The 21,280-nt window shown below is 42.0% G+C and overlaps 1 protein-coding gene across 2 annotated transcripts; it reads left to right on the forward strand.

Moving 5' to 3' along the window:
- The first annotated feature begins 2,316 nt into the window (after nt 1-2,316).
- NMRK2 (nicotinamide riboside kinase 2) lies at nt 2,317-20,485 on the forward strand. Of its 2 annotated transcripts, XM_075850578.1 has the most exons (8): nt 2,317-2,410; nt 6,597-6,687; nt 6,976-7,024; nt 7,170-7,332; nt 8,538-8,609; nt 15,310-15,416; nt 19,455-19,540; nt 20,238-20,485. In XM_075850578.1, the coding sequence occupies exons 1-7, from the start codon at nt 2,382-2,384 to the stop codon at nt 19,538-19,540; spliced, it is 597 nt and encodes a 198-aa protein (XP_075706693.1). In that variant the 5' UTR covers nt 2,317-2,381; the 3' UTR covers nt 20,238-20,485. The 2 variants fall into 2 exon arrangements, with proteins under 2 accessions (XP_075706693.1, XP_075706684.1); XM_075850569.1 differs by lacking the exons at nt 15,310-15,416; nt 19,455-19,540; nt 20,238-20,485 and adding an exon at nt 9,231-9,647.
- The last annotated feature ends 795 nt before the right edge of the window (nt 20,486-21,280 follow it).

Genomic DNA, 21,280 nt, shown 5'->3' on the forward strand with positions numbered 1-21,280 from the left:
ATGTTTTGAAAAAGAAATGAAGGAAGTGCTTTTATTTTTTCCTTCATTTCTTTATCTACTGTTGCGCGGATCACGCGCGTCCCACGGAAGTGCTTCTGTGTGCCGTGCGCGATTTTCACGCACCCATTGACTTCAACGGGTGCGTGATGTGCGAAAAACGGCCAAATATAGGACATGTCGTGAGTTTTACACAATGGACATACGCTGCGTGAAAAACACTGACCGTCTGAACGGCCCCATTCACTAACACAGGGCCGTGCGATGCGCCTGATTTTCACGAGCGTATCACGGACGTAATACACGTTTGTGTGAATAAGGCTTAAAGAGGCTCTGTCACCAGATTCTCAAATGCCTATCTCCTATTGCATGTGCAATGTGCAATGTAGAGAACAGTAACGTTTGTTTTTTTTAAAAAACTTTCATTTTTGGCCAAGTTATGAGCTATTTTATATATATGCAAATGAGCTTTGAAATGGACAACTGGGCGTGTTTTTTTTCGTATGTCCAACTGGGCGTGTATTGTGTTTTTAACTGGGCGTGTTTACTTGTTTTACTAGCTGGACGTTGTGAATAGAAGTGTATGATGCTGACGAATCAGTGACCAATCAGCATCATGCACTCCTCTCCATTCATTTACACAGCACATAGTGTTCTTACTAGAACGATGTGCAGCCACATACACAAGTGTCCTGATAATGAATACACATGACCTCCAGCCTGGACGTCGTGTATTCAGAATCCTGACACTTCTGAATCTTTTCTGTGAGATTCCAGCAAGCCACGCGTAATCTCGCGAGATTACGAGGTAAAAGTGCAGTATGCGGAACTTTTGTTTCTGTCAAAAAAAAATGGAAACCTAGCGAACGGAAGAAACGAAAAAGCAACTGAAAGAAAAGAATCACCATTGAAATCAATGGTAATTTTAACGGAACCGCCGCTTTCCGTTTAACCTTTCGCTCGAGTTTTAACTACGATTTGCAGTGATTTTGCGCGGCTAAAAGCACATTGTGCGAATACACCTTTATTATCAGGCTAATCACCTAAATTGCCTAAGTATATATTGAAAATTTTTGCTAAGGTTTCGTTACACCTGCGTCAGTGTGTTCCGTTGTTCTGCTCTGTCAGAGGAGCAGAACTAGGGACTAATGAGTGTAGCGGCTTCCATTGCACGACCGATACCACCGGCGGCCGACAGAACCCATTGACTTTAACGGGGTCCGTCGGCGTGTCCGTCATTTTACCGGAGACAATAGCGCAGCATGCTGAGCTATTTTCTCAGGAAAGCTCTGCCGGATCTGCAACGGAGCCTCCGACGCAGATGTGAATGAAGCCTAAGAAAACACCAGAGATAAAAAAATCATTGTCATCAGAGCAAAATAAAACCTTGTCATTTTCTTCAACCACTGAACTAAGGGCCTTGTTCACATCAGCGTTCCATTCATCGGGTCCGTTCAACCTTTCCGTCAGAGGATCCGATGCATGGAAAACGGAACGGAAACTATCACTTCTGTTTGCATTACCATTGATCTCAATGGTAATACTTCAGTTTCAGTGTATTCGGTTCCATAAAGTTTCCATTTTTTTTACGGAATTCGGATTGCACTATTGTTTTCGTAAAAAAAAACAATCATCTTAGTGCACCCTAAGGCTAGGTTTACACGTCGCGGTCAAAACGTGAATGGATTTCTGCGAACCCTATTCAGATGAATGGGACATGACATTTTTGCATAGGATGCGATTTTACCACACTGTGAATAGCGCCAAACGACGTGTGCCACACTGGGTATAGCTATGACGGCTGCTTTTTGGGTTGGACAGCTGTAGGAATTTTACCAGTGTTCTTTACATTAGTCATACAAAGCAAATTTCTATTGCTCCAACTCTCTGGGATTGCAAGACACAGAATACGGTGCTAGGAAAAGGATGGTGCAAAACAGACACGAGCTCTCGTACAGCCGGTCGGCACCACAAGGGGGAAGCGACTGAGGAGAATTGTCACGGGACCGACTCGCAGCTCGTTTGGAACATTCCTCTAATTGACACACAAAATGTGACATTTCTTTCTTCACATACATCTCCCCACGTCTTACTGTCCGGTGAGGACTGGAAAATTCATGACATTTCAGCCACTGCTATTTTAGGGAAAGGGCACGCTGCCCAGAGCTATTAATACAGAAAGCAGCATTACTGCGATGAGCGCCGGACAGCTGGCGACCACTGCGTACATCGCGCCAACTCGGACCACGCTTATTGGCCGGCGCTTTTTCTGGTCGAAATGACGTATGCAGAGACGTAGTATAAATAAAGGTGGGCCGGGAAACTCTCTCAATGAAATAGTAGCAGCATAAGCGTGTGCGAGGAGAAACGATTGAAAGAGCACAATGCGGCGCATAATCATCGGTATCGGCGGGTAAGACGCTATCTGTATGCTGTGTGGTGTCTGCTTGCATGTTCCGAGTGCTGCAGATGTGGCGGTTTGCAGAGACGGTTTGCAGAGACGCGCGCGCCTGTCTGTCTGTCTCTATTGGCGCGCGAAGTCAAATTCCTGTCAGTGGTTGCGAGCTACCCGCTGCCATGTGTATGTAGTCCCTGTCTTCTTCTATACCCATAGACCATTACTTTCCATAATACCTTTACCTTTAGGCATATTAGACACATTTCATCGCTGGCATATATGTATAGAAATGGCTTGTGCCAAATTGTATTCAATATGATTCCTCCTATATGTGGGGTTGTATTTCTATTTCTAGCATGTTGCATTGCTAGTTTTGTGGCCTAAACTCATTAGAAGAAAGTCAACCGTACCCACCGATCTTGGCTGAATCTGACCACCATCTAATGTTTTTGGGGGTATCTTGACTCTAGAAAGCAGGTTTAAGGAAAAGGATCAGCATATTGGACTTCAATGTGCCTCTGTTCCCACAGGAGCTAAGCAGCTGCAAGAGGAGTGGCTTATTCCCCCTCCCCGATGTAAACACCTTCACGCTTGGCCTTCGTGTGTATGGGGGAGTTGGAAAGAATAGCTGTCGAACGAGTGTTTGTCAGACAGCTATTAATGGTGTATGGGTGCCTTTAGGCCCCCTGTACACGATGCAGATTCAGTTGCAGAAATTTGACTGAACTGGTTACATTTTTTTGAATGCGGTTGTTCCTGCAGGAAGCACAAAATCTACAGCATGGGGAGGGGCTTTAAAGAGACTGTCACCCCATTATAAGTGTCCTGTCTCCTATATAAGGAGATGGGCGCTGTAATGTAGGTGACAGTAATGCTTTTTATTTCATAAAACGATCTATTTTCACAACGTTAGGAGCGATTTTTATTTTATTTTTTATTTTTGTGAGATTCCGGCAAGTGAAACCAAATCTCGTTTAGCTCCGTGATCTCGCGAGATTTGGTTTCACTTGCCGGAATCTCACAAAAAAGAGTCAGAAGTGTCAGGATTCTGAGTACACATGACGTCCAGGCTGGATGGTCATGTGTATTCATTATCAGGACACTGTAGTAATGTTAGGGCTTGTGTATGAGGCTGCACATAGCGATATATCGCTAGTGCAGTGTAAATGAATGTAGAGGAGTGCATGATGCCGATTGGTCAGCGTCATGCACTCCTCTGTACAACGCCCACTTGGTCGAAAGTAAAAATACGCCCAGTTGGGCATTAAGAAAGCTCATTAGCATAAACCAAAATCGCTCCTAACTTTGTGAAAAAATAGTTTTTTTTTTAAATAAAACATTACTGTCACCTACATTACAGCGCCCATCTCCTTATGTAGGAGACAGGACACTTATAATGTGGTGACAGTCTCTTTAAACTCAAACTGTTAACAGGGGTTATATGGGCTATTTAATGGCGTAGCCTCAGGATAGGCCAATATAAGATCAGTGGGGGTCTGACTCTCGGCACCCCCACCGATCAGCTGTTTAACCCCTTAAAGGAACAGTGTCATCACAAATAATTTCTTTATATGTTAAAGATGTTAGTGCCTTAATATAAACGTTTATTTTCATTTGTGTGTTTGTGTTTTACTGTTTCTTATTTTCACACTTTTTCTTCCCTATGGGGGCTGCCATTTTTTGTTCCATTTCTGTGTGTGTCGATTAACGACACACACAGACATGGAATACGGCAGCCACAGTCCCATAGGGACTGCGAACGGCTCCCGTCCCATTGACTGCCGTGTACGGCGTCTGTGTGGGAACTGCGCATGCGCCGCTCCCACACAGTCCTATTCGAAATTGGCGCCGTCCGGCGCCATTTTCCTGTGGACCGGAAGTCGCGGCTGGACAGTAATATTACTACTTCCGGTCGCGGCTTCCGGACAAGTGCACATGGAACAGCGGCAGCAAAGGGAGCGGACGGGCCGGAGGGAGTCGCGGCGGCAGGAGCAGGTAAGCGATTTCAATGTATGTTAGTGTTTGTGTGTGTTTACTACTGCATGTAAACCTACTACACTGTGGGTTACCTCAAAAAATGGCGACACACAGTGTAGGAGGTTAAACCTTTCAAACCCCTCGTTTATCCCGGCACTAGCCAGGATAAAGGAGGGGGGGATGCTGAGAGCTCACTAGAGCGAGAGCTTTTAACCCATTGTTGCAATGCTGCAATTTTGGGAACTAGCTCCAAACAGCTCCATCTAGTGACCAAAAATGGGTAGTATTATAAATTTGAAAAAATTTATAATATTTCCTGACTCGTGAAAAAAATAAAAAAAATTTGAACAATGTTTAATCACCCACACACTAAATGTTTAAATTTTTAAAAAAAAACATGTTTTTGGGGCGACACCATGCCTTTAATGACTGGGCCATTTTGCACGTTAATGACCAAGGATTATTTTTTGTTTTTTCACTGTCCCGTTCCAGGAGTCCTAACTTTTTTTTTTTTTTTTTGTTTTTTTAAATTCCGTCGACAAAGCCGTATAAGGGCTTGTGTTTTGCGGGACGAGTTGTATTTTCTAATTGTACCATTTTTAGATGCTTACAATATATTGATTAACTTTTAACTTTATTTTAGGAGAGAATTGAAAATAAGCAGCTATTCCAGCATTGATTTTCACGTTATAAATTTACGCCGTTTACTATGCAGCGTAAATAACGTTAACTTTATTCTATGCGTCGGCACGATTACGGGGATACCAAATATGTAAAGGTTTTATGTTTTCCTACGTTTGTACAATACAAAGCCTTTTAGAAAAAAATTACTTGTTTTTGCATCGCCGCATTCCAAGAGACGTCATTTTTTTTATTTTTCCGTCTGTGTCCGTATGTGGGCTTGATTTTTGCGGGCCAATGTGTAGTTTTCATTAGTACTATTTTGGGGTACATAGGACTTATAGATTAACTTTTTTTTTATGGGGGGAATGGGAGAAAAGAGTTTTGCCGTTTTTTGCAGTTTTTTTTTTTCTATGCCGTTCATCCGGCGGTTTAATTAATGTGTTCATTTTATTGGTCAAGTTCTTACGATCGCCGGGATACCATATATGTGTATGTGTTATTTGTTTTGAAACTTTTACTGAATAAAACCACATTATTTAACTGACATTTTTTTTTTTTTTTAAGTCCCACCAGGGGACTTCACTATGGGATCTGTTGATTGCATATATAATGCTTTGGTATACTGTACTTAGTATACCAAAGCATTATTGCCTGTCAGTAACTGACAGGCAACCTGTTAGGTCATGCCTCCGGCATGGCCTAACAGGCATTTGCTGAAGACAGACCTGGGGGTCTTTGTTAGACCCCCGGCTGCCATGGAAACCCGACTGACGACCCGCGATTTTCTTTGCGGGGGCACCGATGGGGTGACAGAGGGAGCTCCCTCCCTCTGTCAAACACATTAGATGTTGCTGTCACTATTGACAGCGGCATTTAATGGGTTAAACTGCCGGACTCGGCGCGCGCTTCGATTCCGGCAGGAGCCAGGCTGTGTATAACAGCCGGGCTCCTGCTGCTAATTGCGTGGGTAAACTGGCAGTACCCGCACCATCACAGGACGGATATATCCGTCCTTCGGCGTTAAGGAGTTAAAGGGGTTTTGGGGCTCGTACGAACGCTGCAGCCTCTTTATTGTTTACATGCGTCTCCTGGTTCGTACTTGCATGCGCCATTACATTTGTAGAGGCCATGCAAGGTATTGCACCACTGTCCTATGCGCATGAATAGGCCCTTTCAAACAGCTGATCGACAGGGGGTGCCAAAGTCGGACCCTCATTGATCTTATATTGATGGCCTGTCCTAAGGCTAGGCCACCCATTTTAATAGCCCCTTTAAGGTGGGGTTAGTCAACCTTTCAGTTTTGGTATCTACCTTGTGTGGAGGTTTTTTAGACAAGCGTATACACTTTAGACCCAGTCTTTTCAAAATCACTTGTGACAAGTGTAGTTTGGAAAACTCCAGCATGTAGCAATTAAAAAAATAAAATAAATAATAATAATAAATTAGCAAACTGCATGACTTGAGCTATTTTGAAGAGATTTTCACACTATTCAATGCATTCTTATGGAGTGATTTTATTTTTTGCTGCTTTTTACTGGGGTTTTTGCTATTATAAGGTGATCTTTAAACCCTTGATATGTTGCACGTTGTTTTTTTTTAGTGTTACAAATGGTGGTAAGACGACTCTGACAAAAAGGCTTATCGGTGTCCTTCCTAACTGTTGCGTGGTCCATCAAGATGACTTCTTTAAGGTATGTACCACAACTTTACATGGTATGACCTACTGCTCTTGGTAGGTAGCCATTCCTGTAGAAGAAACTCTTGTAGGTTTCTCACTAAATGACACTAGGCTTTTCTATATCCTCTTTTTTTTTTTATTTATCCCTATTACGTGTTGGCATATTATGTGTCTATTCGTTATGGGGTTCTCAAATAATATGGCAAACGTTCTACTTGGAGATGCAATATCTCTGTCTACGCCTGTTTTGTGTGCTTCAGCTGCATTATTTGCAGCATTTTTATTGCTCACTATGTTTCAGCCGCCAGATCAGATAGAAGTTGGTGAAGATGGCTTTAAACAATGGGATGGTAAGAACTGTTTTTGCTGTAGACTGCAGTAATGTAGATCAAGTATCTTTTTCAATTTATACATAGATTTTTTTTTTTTTTACTATATATAGCTATATTTGATGTCATTCTGTAGTTTCTAATTATGGCTTGTTTAATTTTGCAGTGATAACTTCCATTGACATGGAAGCAATGGTGAATACAGTTGCAGCCTGGGTTGAGAATCCTGTGAAGTTTGCCCGATCACATGGAATTGCCCTTTTTCATTCAGAATTGGATGAAGATGTGCAGATACTGATTTTGGAGGGTTTCCTGCTGTATAACCACAAGTAACTATCTAATCTGTAGCTTTTACATCTAGATGGAAAAGACAGGTTTTTTTTGTAGCTTGTAGAATAAAATATGAATTCCCATTCACACAGTAGTAGGTGTGGCTCTCCATATTCACTTCAATGAAGGTAAAAAGCACTTCATGACTGTATAGATACTTTACTCCAAATAGATTTTTCAGTAGAAAGTTCCTAAAAAAGTGCTTTAGGAAGCAAAATGCTGGGCCTTGTAACACTAACAAAAAAAGACTTCTTATGACAACCATACATGGCATCAGCGTGTTGTGAAAGCTGTTCTCAATTTTTCTGTTATATAGGATTAATAAACTAGATTCACAGACGTTGCGCATAAGACATTTTTACGTCGTGTGTTATGCCCATAGCAACCAATTGAATCACTTTTTACTAAACATGTAAGAATGCAATTTGGTTGCGGTAGGCAACAGGTTTTTAGAAACCTGGTCTGCACCACTAGAGCCTGTATGTGAACCCAGACTTGATAAAGCATAGGCCCATTTCTGGCTTCCATAAGATACCTCTAGCCATCGATGACACTTAACACCATAAAGCTTTAAACATGGCAGAAGTATGTCAGCAGCAGCAAAGCAATAATTAATGAAAAGATAATTATGGGTGCGTCAGGTCCAGTGACATATTTGATCCAGAAAGAAAACATAGCAGCATTCCACTTAAGCAATAATCCATAGATTTAACCACCAAAGATATGAATATGTTTATAAAAGTGGGGTAGGGGGGCTGACAAGGACTTAAGTTTGCACTCCCCTACAGCTCCTAAAGGGTCCGTCCATCCCCAGTGAATATTTATCACCTATCCACGAGATGGATGATACGTGTGTGATTGCTGGGGGCTCTGCCACTGGACCTTGTACTGATCACTAGAATGGAGGTCCCGACTACCATTCCTCACTGCATGATCAGTGTGAGGGTGATTTGATTGGTGCGGTGTCGCACATGTGTGCTGCTGCTCCATTCAGTATCTATTGGGCCAACAGTGATGGTCAAACCAGGTGATGCCATGGTCATGCCAAACCAAATACCACACTGCAGCACAACAGTTCTTCCCAGTTTTTATTTTATAACATTTGAATGCAAGTTTCCTGGTGGAAAACAAAAAAACTTGTGTTTCAATAGTATGGTAAAAAAGTGGCATGAACCTAGCCTTAAATACTGTCTTTGTCTTATAGGCCGCTAGCAAACATGTGCTCAGAACGTTACTATTTGAGCATTCCATATGAAGAGTGCAAGAGGAGGCGCAGGTTAGTTTGTGTGATATATACATATACTATTTCCCCCCCCCCCCCCCCCCGACCTTCATTTTCTTTAAAGGGATATCGTGCCATCGTGTAACGTTGTGGATTTTTTTCCCAGAAATTCTTCAATTAAGGCCCCATGCACACGACCATAAAAATCGTCTGATTGTGGGTTGCAATTACGGACCCATTCATTCTATTGTCCAGGCACCTTCCAGTTGATTTACGGGAAGGTGTACGGGCTCTAGAAGTGTACCGCAAAAGATAGGACATGTCCTATCTTTTACTTTACGGTCCGTGCTCCCATAGTTTGTGTGGGAGAACAGGCCAAAATGTGGCCGGCCGTGCCTGCGATCGTGACCCGTGACTGGGCACAGCTGTGTGCATGGGGCCTAAGACAGCACTGCAAATTTTCAATGCTTTAGTGGGACTTATTTTTTTCCAGCCACATGTGCACCGTTTGGGGGCAAATACAGTAAAGCCCTTTTATAAAGTTATTTTGTCTGCACAACTGCCTCTTATATAATATACATGGAATAAAATGACACAAGTATTGAAATTTTGTAGAGCTGACTTGATAGATATAATATAAATTTTTTTTTTCCCCCTCGTGTTTTGCTTTTACAGCGTTCACTGTCTGCCAAGCCAAAAGTTGAGACTGACACAAAATTTCAGTCTGCTGCTTCAGCATTTTTATCTTTTTAGTCAATGTTTCTATGGTATACTGAGGTACAATTATAAGCATTTCATAAGATTTTTTTTTTTAAAACTTTTATTGATGAATACATTAAGTTTATGCAAAGACCTAATATTAGTGACCCATTTTCAAGACTTCTGCAATTCACCCTGGCATGCTGGATATCTGCTTCTGGGCCAAATCCTGACCGCTGGCAACCCATTCTTGCCTAATCAGTTCTTGGAGCTTATCACAATTTGTATATTTTTTTTTTTTTTTGTCTGCTTGCTTTTTGAGGATTGATCACAGGTTCTCAATGGGATTGAGATCTGGGGAGTTTCTTGGCCATGTACACAAAATTTAAAAAATACTGCTTTTGCCTTGTGAATTTCAATGCTCTCACTTTTGCTTTGTGACATGGTGCTCCATCATGCTGGAAAAAAATAAATAAAATTGTTGTTCGCCAAATTACTCTTGGATCGTTGGGGAAAGTTTGTTCTTGGAGGATGTTTAGATACCATTCTTTATTCATGAGAATGTTCTTAGGCAAAATTGTGGGTGAGCCCACTACCTTGGATGACGAGCAACCCCACACATGAATGGTGTCAGGATGCTTTAGGTTATGTTCACACAGAGTGGATGCACTGCGTAAAAGCACACAGCGAATCTGCCCTGGGTGCCTGCAGGGAACTCCGGATGAAAACCTGCCAAATAGTGGCTCAGTTCTTTAACTGGAATGTCTGCAGCAGAAAACTCCACAGCAGCGGTCGCATGGGATGAAAAGTAATCACAGCAGGCTGGCCTGTATGAAGGAGCACAGGATTCTGGCTAAGCACTTTTTTTTTTTTTTCTATTATATATATATATATAAAAATTTTTTATTTTTTCTTGTGGCGGAATTGCAGCTTTTCTGCCTCAAATCGTAACACCTGCTATCTGTTGCGGGTTTTACTTCCTCATTGAATTCAATGGGGAAAACCCGCAACAAAATATTGACATGCTGCGAATTAAAAAAACAAATGCTGAAAGTTACCGCCGATCAGTGCAGCCCATTAACTCTTTCAGCACCCTGTACGGTGACTAGCGCTGAACAACCATGCTCTTTCAGCACCCTGGACAGTACCATGCTCGGAAACACGGCGTGCACACGGAAATCACACGGCCGCTAAATCGGGCACACGGATCCGTCAAAAACGGCCGTGAAAACTGACGGAAGTGTGCACGAGTCCTAAGGATTTAAGAACCTCAACTTGTTTATTCAGTTCCAGGGTCCTAACAAAGGTTCGGCAGACACTAGATTAATCCATCTTGCTATAGTTGAACAAGCCATAAATTTGGCTTATGTAAGTCAGAATCTCCTGCCTCCAGTTCTTCGGGGCTCACTCCACCAGGGCTGTGTCCACTTCCTGGGCCAAGAGCAGAAGCACCACTAGATCAGATATGCAAGGCTGCTATATGGAGTCCCTCTCACACCTTTCTCAAGCATTACCGATTACAACTGCATACAGCCTCTCACTTGGCCTTTGGTCGAAAGGTACTACAATCTGGTCCCACCCTCCATTTTGACTGCTAGTGTACATCTCTAGGGGTGCTGTCATAGGTGAAAGGGTAAAAGTGATTACTTACTGGTAATCTGTTTTTCAAGAACCTATGACAGCACCCCCCCTGTTACTCTCCCTATTCTTGTAGCATATATACTTCTCATGATGAGGTAAAATTCTCAATAGGAATCCAGTGGGATTCCTTGTAGCTATTGTACATATTTGGAGGTGTGAGAATTTCACTTGGGTGGTGCAAAAACTCAAAAATAAATAAATATATAAATAAGGTATATAAACTAATTCTCATCCTGAGTTCTTAAAGAGGCTCTGTCACCAGATTTTGCAGCCCCTATCTGCTAATGCAGCAGATAGGCGCTGCAATGGAGATTACAGTAACGTTTTTATTTTTAAAAACGATTTTTGGCCAAGTTATGACCATTTTTGTAGTTATGCAAATGAGGCTTGCAAAAGTCCAAGTGGGTGTGTTTAAAAGAAAGTCCAAGTGGGCGTGTATTATGTGCGTACATCGGGGCGTTTTTAATACTTTTACTAGCTGGGCGTTCTGATGAGAAGTATCATCCACTTCTCTTCAGAACGCCCAGCTTCTGGCAGTGCAGACACAGCAGTGTTCTCGAGAGATCATGCTGTGTCGTCACTCACAGGTCCTGCATCGTGTCAGACGAGCGAGGACACATCGGCACCAGAGTATTCAGTTGATTCTGCAGCAGCATTGGCGTTAGCAGGTAAGTCGATGTAGCTACTTACCTGCAAACGCTGATACTGCTGCAGAATCAACTGTAGCCTATGGTGCCGATGTGTCCTCGCTCGTCTGACACGATGCAGGACCTGTGAGTGACGTCACAGCGTGATCTGGCAGAAGCTGGGCGTTCTGATGAGAAGTATCATCCACTTCTCTTCAGAACGACCAGCTAGTAAAAGTATTAAAAACGCCCCGATGTACGCACATAATACACACCCACTTGGACTTTTGCAAGCCTCATTTGCATAACTACAAAAATGGTCATAACTTGGCCAAAAATGCTCGTTTTTTAAAAATAAAAAACGTTACTGTAATCTACATTGCAGCGCCGATCTGCTGCAATAGCAGATAGGGGCTGCAAAATCTGGTGACAGCCTCTAAGACTGGGTGCATGGAGAGGTGTACTTTTTTTTATATTGGGCTTCCAGTCCAGCGACTCCAATGTCTCTCCAGGGGTGCTGTCATAGATCCTTGAAAAACGATTACCGGTAAGTAGTCAATCTTTATTCCAGCAGGATAAATAAAACCAGCCAGCAATGAAATCAGGCCTCCAGTGGGGGACTTCCTGGTTTCCCTGGCAGAGACTGGAAGGGGTTTTTACTCCTGCCCCCCCCCCACTTCTAGTAAAGAAAGCCAATGGCAAGTTGAGGGTTATTCACCTCCGGTCCCTGAAAGTTTTGAACATACAAAAGATTCAGAATGGAAACTATTTCCTCAACTATCAGGCTGTTTCCCCACTGTGTAATGGCCACATTGGACCTAGATGATGCATATTACCATATAGCAATGCATGTGTCCTCCCAGAGGTTTTTAAGGCTGTCTATCTGGAAGCCTTCATCTCCAGTACAAGGCTCTTCCCCTTGGGGTTTCTCAGGCCCTGAGAATTTTCACAAACACAAAGGTAATTTCAGAAATAGCGGCCTTTGTCAGAATCCAGGGGTTACTTCTAGTACCCCATCTAGACTACTGATTTCGTCCTGTCACCAATCTTTGACCAACTTCTCTGCTCTACCCTCTGGGACCTGGGGTGCAATATAAACGGAAAAAATCTGCTCTAGCCACTCTAAAATCAAGGTTTTCTTTTAGGGATTCAGCTAGACCACTTGTCAGAAGTGCTTCCTCCCCCCTCAAAGTCCAGTCCTTAAAGAGCAGGGTAATGGATCCCTTTTTCCCACCAGTTCTCCCTCTGGAAAGCAATGTCAATTCTAGGCCTTATAACCTCAGCTATTGCAGCAATAAAGTGGGCTCAGCATCCGTCCGGTCCACTTCACTGAGATTCTTGACCTCTGGGATGGTTCCTCCCTCTTTGGACACATAATTTCACCTTTGCTCAAAAGTGAGACTCCTATGATAGACAAATGTAGAGCATCTCCATTCTGGGGTGCCCTGGTCCGTTCACAACCTGGTCAGCCTCACCAGACAAGTCCATGGGGTTGAGGGACTCACTTGGGGGAGGATGGGATCTTTTGACCAGCTCTTCCTCCTCAAAGCTCAAGGAACTGATGGCCATAAAGAAGGGTCTCTTAGCTGCAAGTCTCCTATTACAGGGAATTCAGACAATTATGTTGCAGACTTCCTTTAGAGTCTGAATTGGGCAAGGCGAGTGGTGCTTGAACAGGGATATTTTTCTGCAGATTGTTTCCAGATGGGGTCTTCCTCTGGATCTCTTTGCCACCTGAGAGAACAAGCAAGTAGGGGAATTGTACTCTGAACCCTCTAGATCATCCTTGAGCTGTGGGTGCTTTATCAGTCCTGGGGTCTGGAATTGGGATTTGCCTTCCCACTCTGTCTTATTCCCAGGGTATTAAAGAAAATATGGGAAGACAGAGCTGCAGTGACTCTGATTGCTCCAAGGTGGCCCAGGAGAGCCTATTTCCCTTGGCTCATGTTCCTGTCAGTAGAGCCTCCCTGGGTTCTTCCCATCAGGAAGGATCTGTTTGAGTCTCCTTTTTCCATCCGTATCAATACATTTTAATTTGAGAGGTTAATGCTCTGTAGAAAAAACCTTTCAGGCAAGGTAGTAGACTCACTCCTTGGGAAGAAGAAAGTGACATCTAACCTCTACGAGAGTTTGGAACGCCTTTACGAAGTTTGTAGGCTCAGAACAAGATCCTCTGACCGATCCTAACATGCCAGTCATTCTAGATTTCCTACAGGTCTACACAAACTACTTGGACCCAATACTCCAGGTCCAGATCACGACGTTGAGAATATCGAAAATATATTTCTATCCGACTACTAACCATAAAATGTACTTTCCTTATGGCTATTACTTCTGCCAGGAGGATTTCTGAGATGCAGGCTTTTTTTCAGCTCACCCCCTTATACTAACCTCTCCCCTTCCTTCCAAAGGTAGTTTCAAAGTTCCATACTTTGCAGGATGTCACTCTACCTTCTTTCCTGACCCAGAGAACATTCAGGAAGAAAGATTCCACAGCCTCGATGTCAGATCTCTTCTGAGATCTAGAGGTTACTTCTCATTGGAGGAAAGATGAAAATCTCCTACAGTTTCATGGACCTTGTAGAGGTAGTAAGGCTTCTACAGTATCCATTGCCAGAGGGATTGAGCAGGCAATACACTTAGCTTATGTATCCTTATCTCCTTCCCCACCAGTAGGGTTTGGAGCTCATTCAACTAGGTTAGTGGCCACTTCCAGGGCTGAGAAAGCATTAGCCGCTTTCTCAAGTTTGTAAGGGAGCTACATAGTTCTATTTTTAGACCTTAGTCTGCTACCAAAGGGAGCATCTGCCCAAAAAAAAAACCCTGCAAAGTCCTGCAGGCTTTTATCCCTCCCTCATGACTACTAGTCTAGCCTCACATAGGTGCTGTCATGAGTGATATTAAAACAGTAATTACTTACCGGTAATTGTGTTTTTGTTTTTTTTGGGGCTCATGACCGCACCCTATATGTTCACTCCCTTTTTAAGATTTTATTTGGTAGTCAGTTAACGCTCTATCCTTTCCTCCGTGTGGAGGTCTATTGGTCAGGGTCTGGCCTAGGCAGAATAAGCATAATTTACCAGGTTTTGGTCCCTTTCATGTCTGCCTCTTATTTTTCAAGATACCTTGTTTGTTTCACTCCTCCGGGTACTTCCTTTCTTGCAAATGACTGAGGTGTGGAGGGGGTGTGAACCTTTTTATCTCAGGTTTCGTGTCCTGGGATGAACTATTACCGGTAATTTTTTTAAAATTTTGATGCGTTGCCGTTCCGTGTGCCATCAGTTTTTTATATATAATTTTTCTGTTTTTCATGCGACAGTTGCTATAAGGCTTGACCGCACACGGATGATGTCCGTGATTTTCACACACTTATAGACTCCAATGGGCACGTGGTAGTATGGAAAAAAACTAAAATAAGACATGCAAAGTAACCATGGTCAACAGAAGATTTCAAGCACCCTTTTAAAGCAACCAGTCTGCTCTTATAATTGAATCCGCATGACCGTGATATCAGCTGCCTTGTCCTTATTAACCCTTTCTCCTGAGCTAACTAGAAGATCACTGAAGTGATAACAGGTCATTTTGTGGCAGGACTGAAATGCAGTGGAAATGGGGTTTTTGTGATAAAGTTAATTTTCATGGCAAGGAATGACTTTGCATTTCATCTGGTCACTATGTTGCAGATATCACTTTGCAAAGGGAGCATTCACTAGTACCGTGGGTTTGTGGCAGAATCCATTGTCTAGTTCTTGTATCGACTTTTTTTTTTTTCTCTCTCCCCTCTCTAGTGGCAGAAGCTACACAGTTCCAGACCCACCAGGGTTATTTGATGGACATGTTTGGCCGATGTATATGAAACACAGACGGGAGATGGAAGACAGTGGTGTGAGCATAGGTATGTGTTGTAGTTACCGATGTCTGTAGCAATCCCTTAAGGACACGGCCAAATTTGGCCTTGAGGACAGAACAACTTTTTTTAAAAATATTTCCCGCTTTGTATCCCGACGCTCATAACGCATATTTTTTTGTACGACTTAGTTGTATGACTTTGTTTTTTGCGGGACGAGTTGTACTTAATGTATTTTTACCCAAAAAAATTGTACCTACGTAATCGTTTAATTTCTATACACTTTTATTTTGGCAAAAATGCAGGAAAAAAGCGGTTCTGCAGCAGTTTCTTTTTTTTTTTTGACCCCATATACCGATCATCAAATGTTATACGTTTGTTCTACAGGTTGTTACGGTTGTGGCGTTACCAAATATGTATATTTCATGTTTTGGGACTTTTTTTTTAAAACATTTATAATAATTTTTAAAACATAAGTCCCAAAACATGATGATCGGTATATGGTGTTAAAAAAAAATAAAAAATTGTTTTGTTTTTTTTTTTTAAAATCCCATAAAGGGATTTATCATTTTTATTTTGTAACTAATGTACTGGCATATATCTATATGCCAGTACATTAGCCTGTGTACTGATTGTACACAGACAGTTGTTGGGGCATACCTCAGTATGCCCCAACAGGAAATATGTTCAGACAGCCCTGGGGTCCTTCAATGGACCCTGGGCTGTCTGGCCCTACAAGTTGTGGGCTTTGATCGTGTCAGTTATTCTCTGACGCGATCAAAGTGCAGTCCCCCCTCGAACAGCTTTCATCGCGGCATTCAAAGTGTTAATGGCAGAGATGTTTCTCTCCTCTCCAAGAGGGGCCGTGGCTGTGTATTACAGCCGTTGCCCCGCTCTCGATCGCGCGCACAGACTGCTGCCACACAGGACGAGAATGCTTGTCCTAATACGCCAAGTACTCGCTGCTCAGCACGAGCATTCTCGTCCTATGTCAGCAACCAGTTAGAATCAATTTTTTTTAATTGCTTTGGCTTACTAGATGGCTAATTGATACCCCATGCCCAAGGTCCATCAAAGGATTCTAGCACTGGAAATGCTGCTCTTGCTAGATTAAAGGGCTAACGGAGGGAGGTCTAGTAGAAGTAATCAATCGGCTTGCAGCTCTCATTCTTTGGAGGTTCTATGTAAATTGAGAGCTGCAGTCTGGTTGCTATGGTTAAAGGGAATCGGTCACCAGCATTTCACCTATTGCATTTTATTTCTCCCTCACTGGCTGCTGCGATCAAAAGTTCATTGCCGTTATCCACTCTCAGACTCCTCCTCCGATTGTAAATAATGGTCCGCAAACCTTTCGCTTTTATCGTAATAATCCGGTGTCCCTTTGGCCGCACACACACCAGAAGAGGACAATGCGCAAGCATGGGATTTTGTTTGCTGGGCAAAGGCAAGGAGCTGTCAAACAAAAGTAAGGAGGCTGGGTAAATGTCAAAAAACTTGAGGAATGAAGATATAACTTTTCAAACTAAGATTTGACTCTCTTCAAAAGATGACTTTTATGCTCATTAGCATACAGTGTGGGAACACTAAACTGAATACTATTGCTACAGAGCTGACATAAACCAGCAATACCTCGTGGTAGTGGGTGAAAAATCATTTCTATATAACCTATAATGGTCGTCTTAATAGGTAAAATGCTGGTGACTGTTTCCCTTTAACTGCTTCACTGTCCTTTTTTGTACTGGTTTGGATAAATCTCCCCAATGTATTGCAAAAACAACAATTCAAAAAGAGGCTGCATTGCTGTTTTGGGAGCGATATTTAGAGCTAAAAAGTGGATCCAATCTAGCCGCGTGAAGTTGTAAAGTGCTCTGCCAAAAAAGCTTTGTAGGGAAGGCCTCCCTGACTTCACGTGACTAGTTATGCTATACATCAGTTTGTTTTGTTTTTGGCTGCATGGCTTATACAGGTAAAGCACATTAACCCCTTAATAACCAGGCCATTTTGCACGTTCATGAACAAGGATTATTTTTTGTTTTTTCACGGTCGCATTCCAAGAGTCGTAACTTTTTTTTTTTTATTCAGTCGACATAGCCGTATAAGGGCTTGTTTTTTGCGGGACGAGTTGTATTTTGTAATTGTACCATTTTTAGATGCTTATAATATATTTTTATTAACTTTATTTTAGGAAAGAATTGAAAATAAGCTGCTATTCCAGCATTAATTTTCACATTATAAATTTACACAGTTTACTATGCAGCGTAAATAACATGTTAACTTTATTCTATGGGTCGGCACGATTACGGGTTAAAAAATATGTGGAGGTTTTATATTTTCCTACGTTTGCACAATAAAAAGCATTTTAGATAAAAATTACTTGTTTTTGCATCGCCGCATTCCAAGAGACGTAATTTTTTCATTTTTCAGTCTATGTGGGCTTGATTTTTGCAGGCCAATGTGTAGTTTTCATTAGTACTATTTTGGGGTACATAGGACTTATAGATTAACTTTTTATTTATTTTTTTATGGGAAAAGAATTTTGCCGTTTTTTTGGACGCTGTTCATCCGGAGGTTTAATTAATGTGTTCATTTCATTTTTTTTTTTTTTTTTTTTTTTTTTTTTACAAACTTTATTTAACTGCTTCACATTTTATATTTTTTTAGTCCCACCAGGGGACTTTACTATGCGATCTGCTTGATCGCATATATAATGCTTTTGTATACTGTACTTAGGCAATAATGCTTTGGTATACTGTCAGTGTAAAACTGACAGGCAATCTAATAGGTCATGCCTCCGGCATGGCCTAATAGGCATTTGCTGAAGGCAGACCTGGGGGTCTGTTAGGCCCCCGGCTGCCATGGAAACCCGACGGCGACCCGCGATTTTCTTTGCGGGGGCGCTGATGGGGTGACAGAGGGAGCACCCTCCCTCTGTCAAACACCTTAGATGTTGCTGTCACTATTGACAGCGGCATTTAATGGGTTAAACTGCCGGAATCTGAGCACACTTCGATTCCGGCAGGAGCCAGGCTGTGTATAACAGCCGTGCTCCTACCGCTGATCGCGTGGGTACAGTGGCAGTACCTGCGCCATCACAGGACTGATATATCTATCCTCCTGCGCGAATTAGCAGCTGCAGAGGATTGATATATCCATCCTTCGGCGTTAAGGGGTTAAAGAGAACCAAGCATGTTATAGGAAGGCTTCACAACCCTGTCTCACGTTAAATAATTTTTCTAACTCCCTCTGTTATTTCCATATCGGTGCCGTTATATTTGGCGCCCGATATGTAAATAAGACCCTGAACTGTCAATTGGGAGTTTCTAACTAACTAAAAGGCAAGGGGGCGTGAGGGCTTCGCTCTGACAGTGTCAGGGTGATTTGCGATGTGTTTTCTCCCACGAGAACACAGACTTGGTGGTTGTGCTGCAGATAGTGTGGGCGCGCACGCACATCGTTTAATGCAAGTAGCCTCATCTCTGCTTCTCGTAACGTGGTGGCGTCTATGTGCGAACGGCCGTGCGCGAGGGCGCTCACAAGCTATCTGCAGCACAACCACTAAGTCTATGTTCTCGCGGGAGGGAACACCACACAAGCCGCCCTGACGCTGTCCGCAGCTGAATGGACCGTGTCAGAGCGAAGACATCATGCCCCCTTGACTCTTAGTTAGAAACGCCCCATTGACATTTCAGGGGCTTATTTACATATCGCGCGCCAAATATAATGGCACCGATATGTAAATAACGGAGGGAGTTAGAAAATGTTTACATTGAACAGTTTGAAGACTTTCCTAAAACATGCTGCACATGTTTGGGGAGGTGAAAGGTTCTCTTTAAAACCATATGCTAAACCTGTTTTTGATGCGGTTTTGACCACGTAGTAAAAAATGGCTCCTATAAGCCTACCCTAGATTTGATCCACACAACTGTTATATAGCTACAACTCTTACTGCATAGTCACTTGGGCAAGGTACAAAAGTTTATGTGCAAATGTACTTTTTTTTTTTTTTTTTTTTTTTTTTTTTCTTCTTCTATAACAAATGATACTTTGTCTAATTATTTTTTTTTTTAACCACCCCACCCTATGCAGTGTCTATAGATGGCCTTCTTTCAAAGGACGACATCTTCACCAGCGTATATACAGATATCCAGAACAGATTCTTGAATGCTTCCTAGGTAAGTTGGAGTTGCATTAATTTTTGACATGGTTTTCCTTTTAACCCCACCCTGATACATAGATTTCTTTTATATTTATTAAATTGCCCAGGTGGGGGTGGGGGGGAGGAGTATTGAACCGACTCATGGGTTGAGCCCGCACCATAGAATGAGTTAGTTTCACCCAAAAGCACTGTAAAAAAACAAACCTATTGCAATAGCCCTGACTGATGTAGTGATACCAGTTATAACATTTTACCCACAAAGTAAATGGCATAAAGATTTTAACTCCAGAATTGCTGTTTTTGGTCACCTTCTCTCCCATAAAGTAATCACTTGTGTACCCCAAAATGGCTCCAATAGAAGCTACAGCTCGCATCACAAAGTCCTCATACTGCTCAATCGTTGGAAAAATGAGTTATGGCTCTCAGAATATGGCGGCACGCAACAATTTTATTAACATTTTGTTTTTGCTTATAAAAGTAGTAAAACAGAGAATGAATTTAATGTAGTTTGTACTGCACAATGGATGTTTTAAAAAAAATAAAATAAATTTAACTTAAAAAAAACAAAGGCATTGCTTAGGAAGCACTATAAATAGTGCTGTGAAGTATAAGTAGTCATTCAAAAAAACAATCCCTCATATGGCTGTATCTGCAGCAAAGTAAAAGGGATTAATCAAGTAGTGGTATAATGTATTTTTTTTTTTTTCTGGTAGGACATGAGTTGAGGCTGCTGCTACAACCTTTTGCATTGCTTGCTCTACAAAGCTGAAGATGGTGTAGTGTGTAAACACTGAAGATTTTTGTATATAACTTTTAATTTACGTTTTACTGTAAACGTGAATGATTTACTTTTTATAGTGATGCTGAATCACCGATTCTCTTATGTACTTTTATTTTTTGTTTTTATATACACCTGTACAAATATACTATTTAAATAAAGTGTGCCTGTTATTTAGGATAATATTGCATAACATACATGCTTTTTCAAGGTGCTACATACATTTTCAGCACATGTGACATGGGGTAAAACAATGAGTGAAACAGTTTACCAGATATTCTATACTGCTCCTACTAAGTGTGTGTGTGTGTGTCCCTTAACTAATCTACAAGTTATGGGGAAGTGCATTCGGTTGTCGCATAACGCATTGAAGCTTTACTGGAGGTGGAAAAGTTTAGATTAATGGGGTATCTTTCTGGGTGGACATTAATGGCTGTTGTGTGCAGAAACTTGAGACATCTATGTTATCATGGGGCATTCTCTGTGGCAGAGTTTTTTTTCAGACAGCAGTGATCCCATGGGTACTACCAATAAAGCACTTTTGCGGATGTGGGGGCTGAACAGTATAAAATAACTTGGTAAAAGAAGGTACCAGTTTTATCTCCAAATAAATGTACTAACTCCTCAAGGTTCTTGCGCATAGTGATTAGATATCCTATTTGAGACTAACACTTTTTGCAGAGCAAGCAGGTGCTGATGAAGTACCCTAAATTATCCCTGGCCTCCAATTGTCAATCCAAACCTACGCTTTGCGCCAAAAAAAGTGGTCGGCATTCTAGCGATGTTGTCATGTTAGTAATGTCATCTACTTGTAGATTGTCTATGTAGTGGGGAAAATTACTTACTGAGTTTTGTTATTGATTGTGCCAACTCAATGTTCTTTAACCCCTTAACGACCGGCGTATAGTGTTTTTACGTTGGCCGTTCAGGGTAGTTATCCTGAAGCGACGTGTTTCCACGTCGGCACTTCTGAACTTT

This window comes from Rhinoderma darwinii, chromosome 1, assembly GCF_050947455.1.
Source record: "Rhinoderma darwinii isolate aRhiDar2 chromosome 1, aRhiDar2.hap1, whole genome shotgun sequence".
NCBI classification, from domain to species: domain Eukaryota; kingdom Metazoa; phylum Chordata; class Amphibia; order Anura; family Rhinodermatidae; genus Rhinoderma; species Rhinoderma darwinii.

Coding starts and splice junctions, on each gene's coding strand:
- NMRK2 (XM_075850569.1), top strand. CDS start 2,382: ATGCGGCGCATAATCATCGGTATCGGCGG. Junction 2,411..6,596: donor ATAATCATCGGTATCGGCGG/GTAAGACGCTAT, acceptor GTTTTTTTTTAG/TGTTACAAATGGTGGTAAGA. Junction 7,025..7,169: donor TGGCTTTAAACAATGGGATG/GTAAGAACTGTT, acceptor TTAATTTTGCAG/TGATAACTTCCATTGACATG.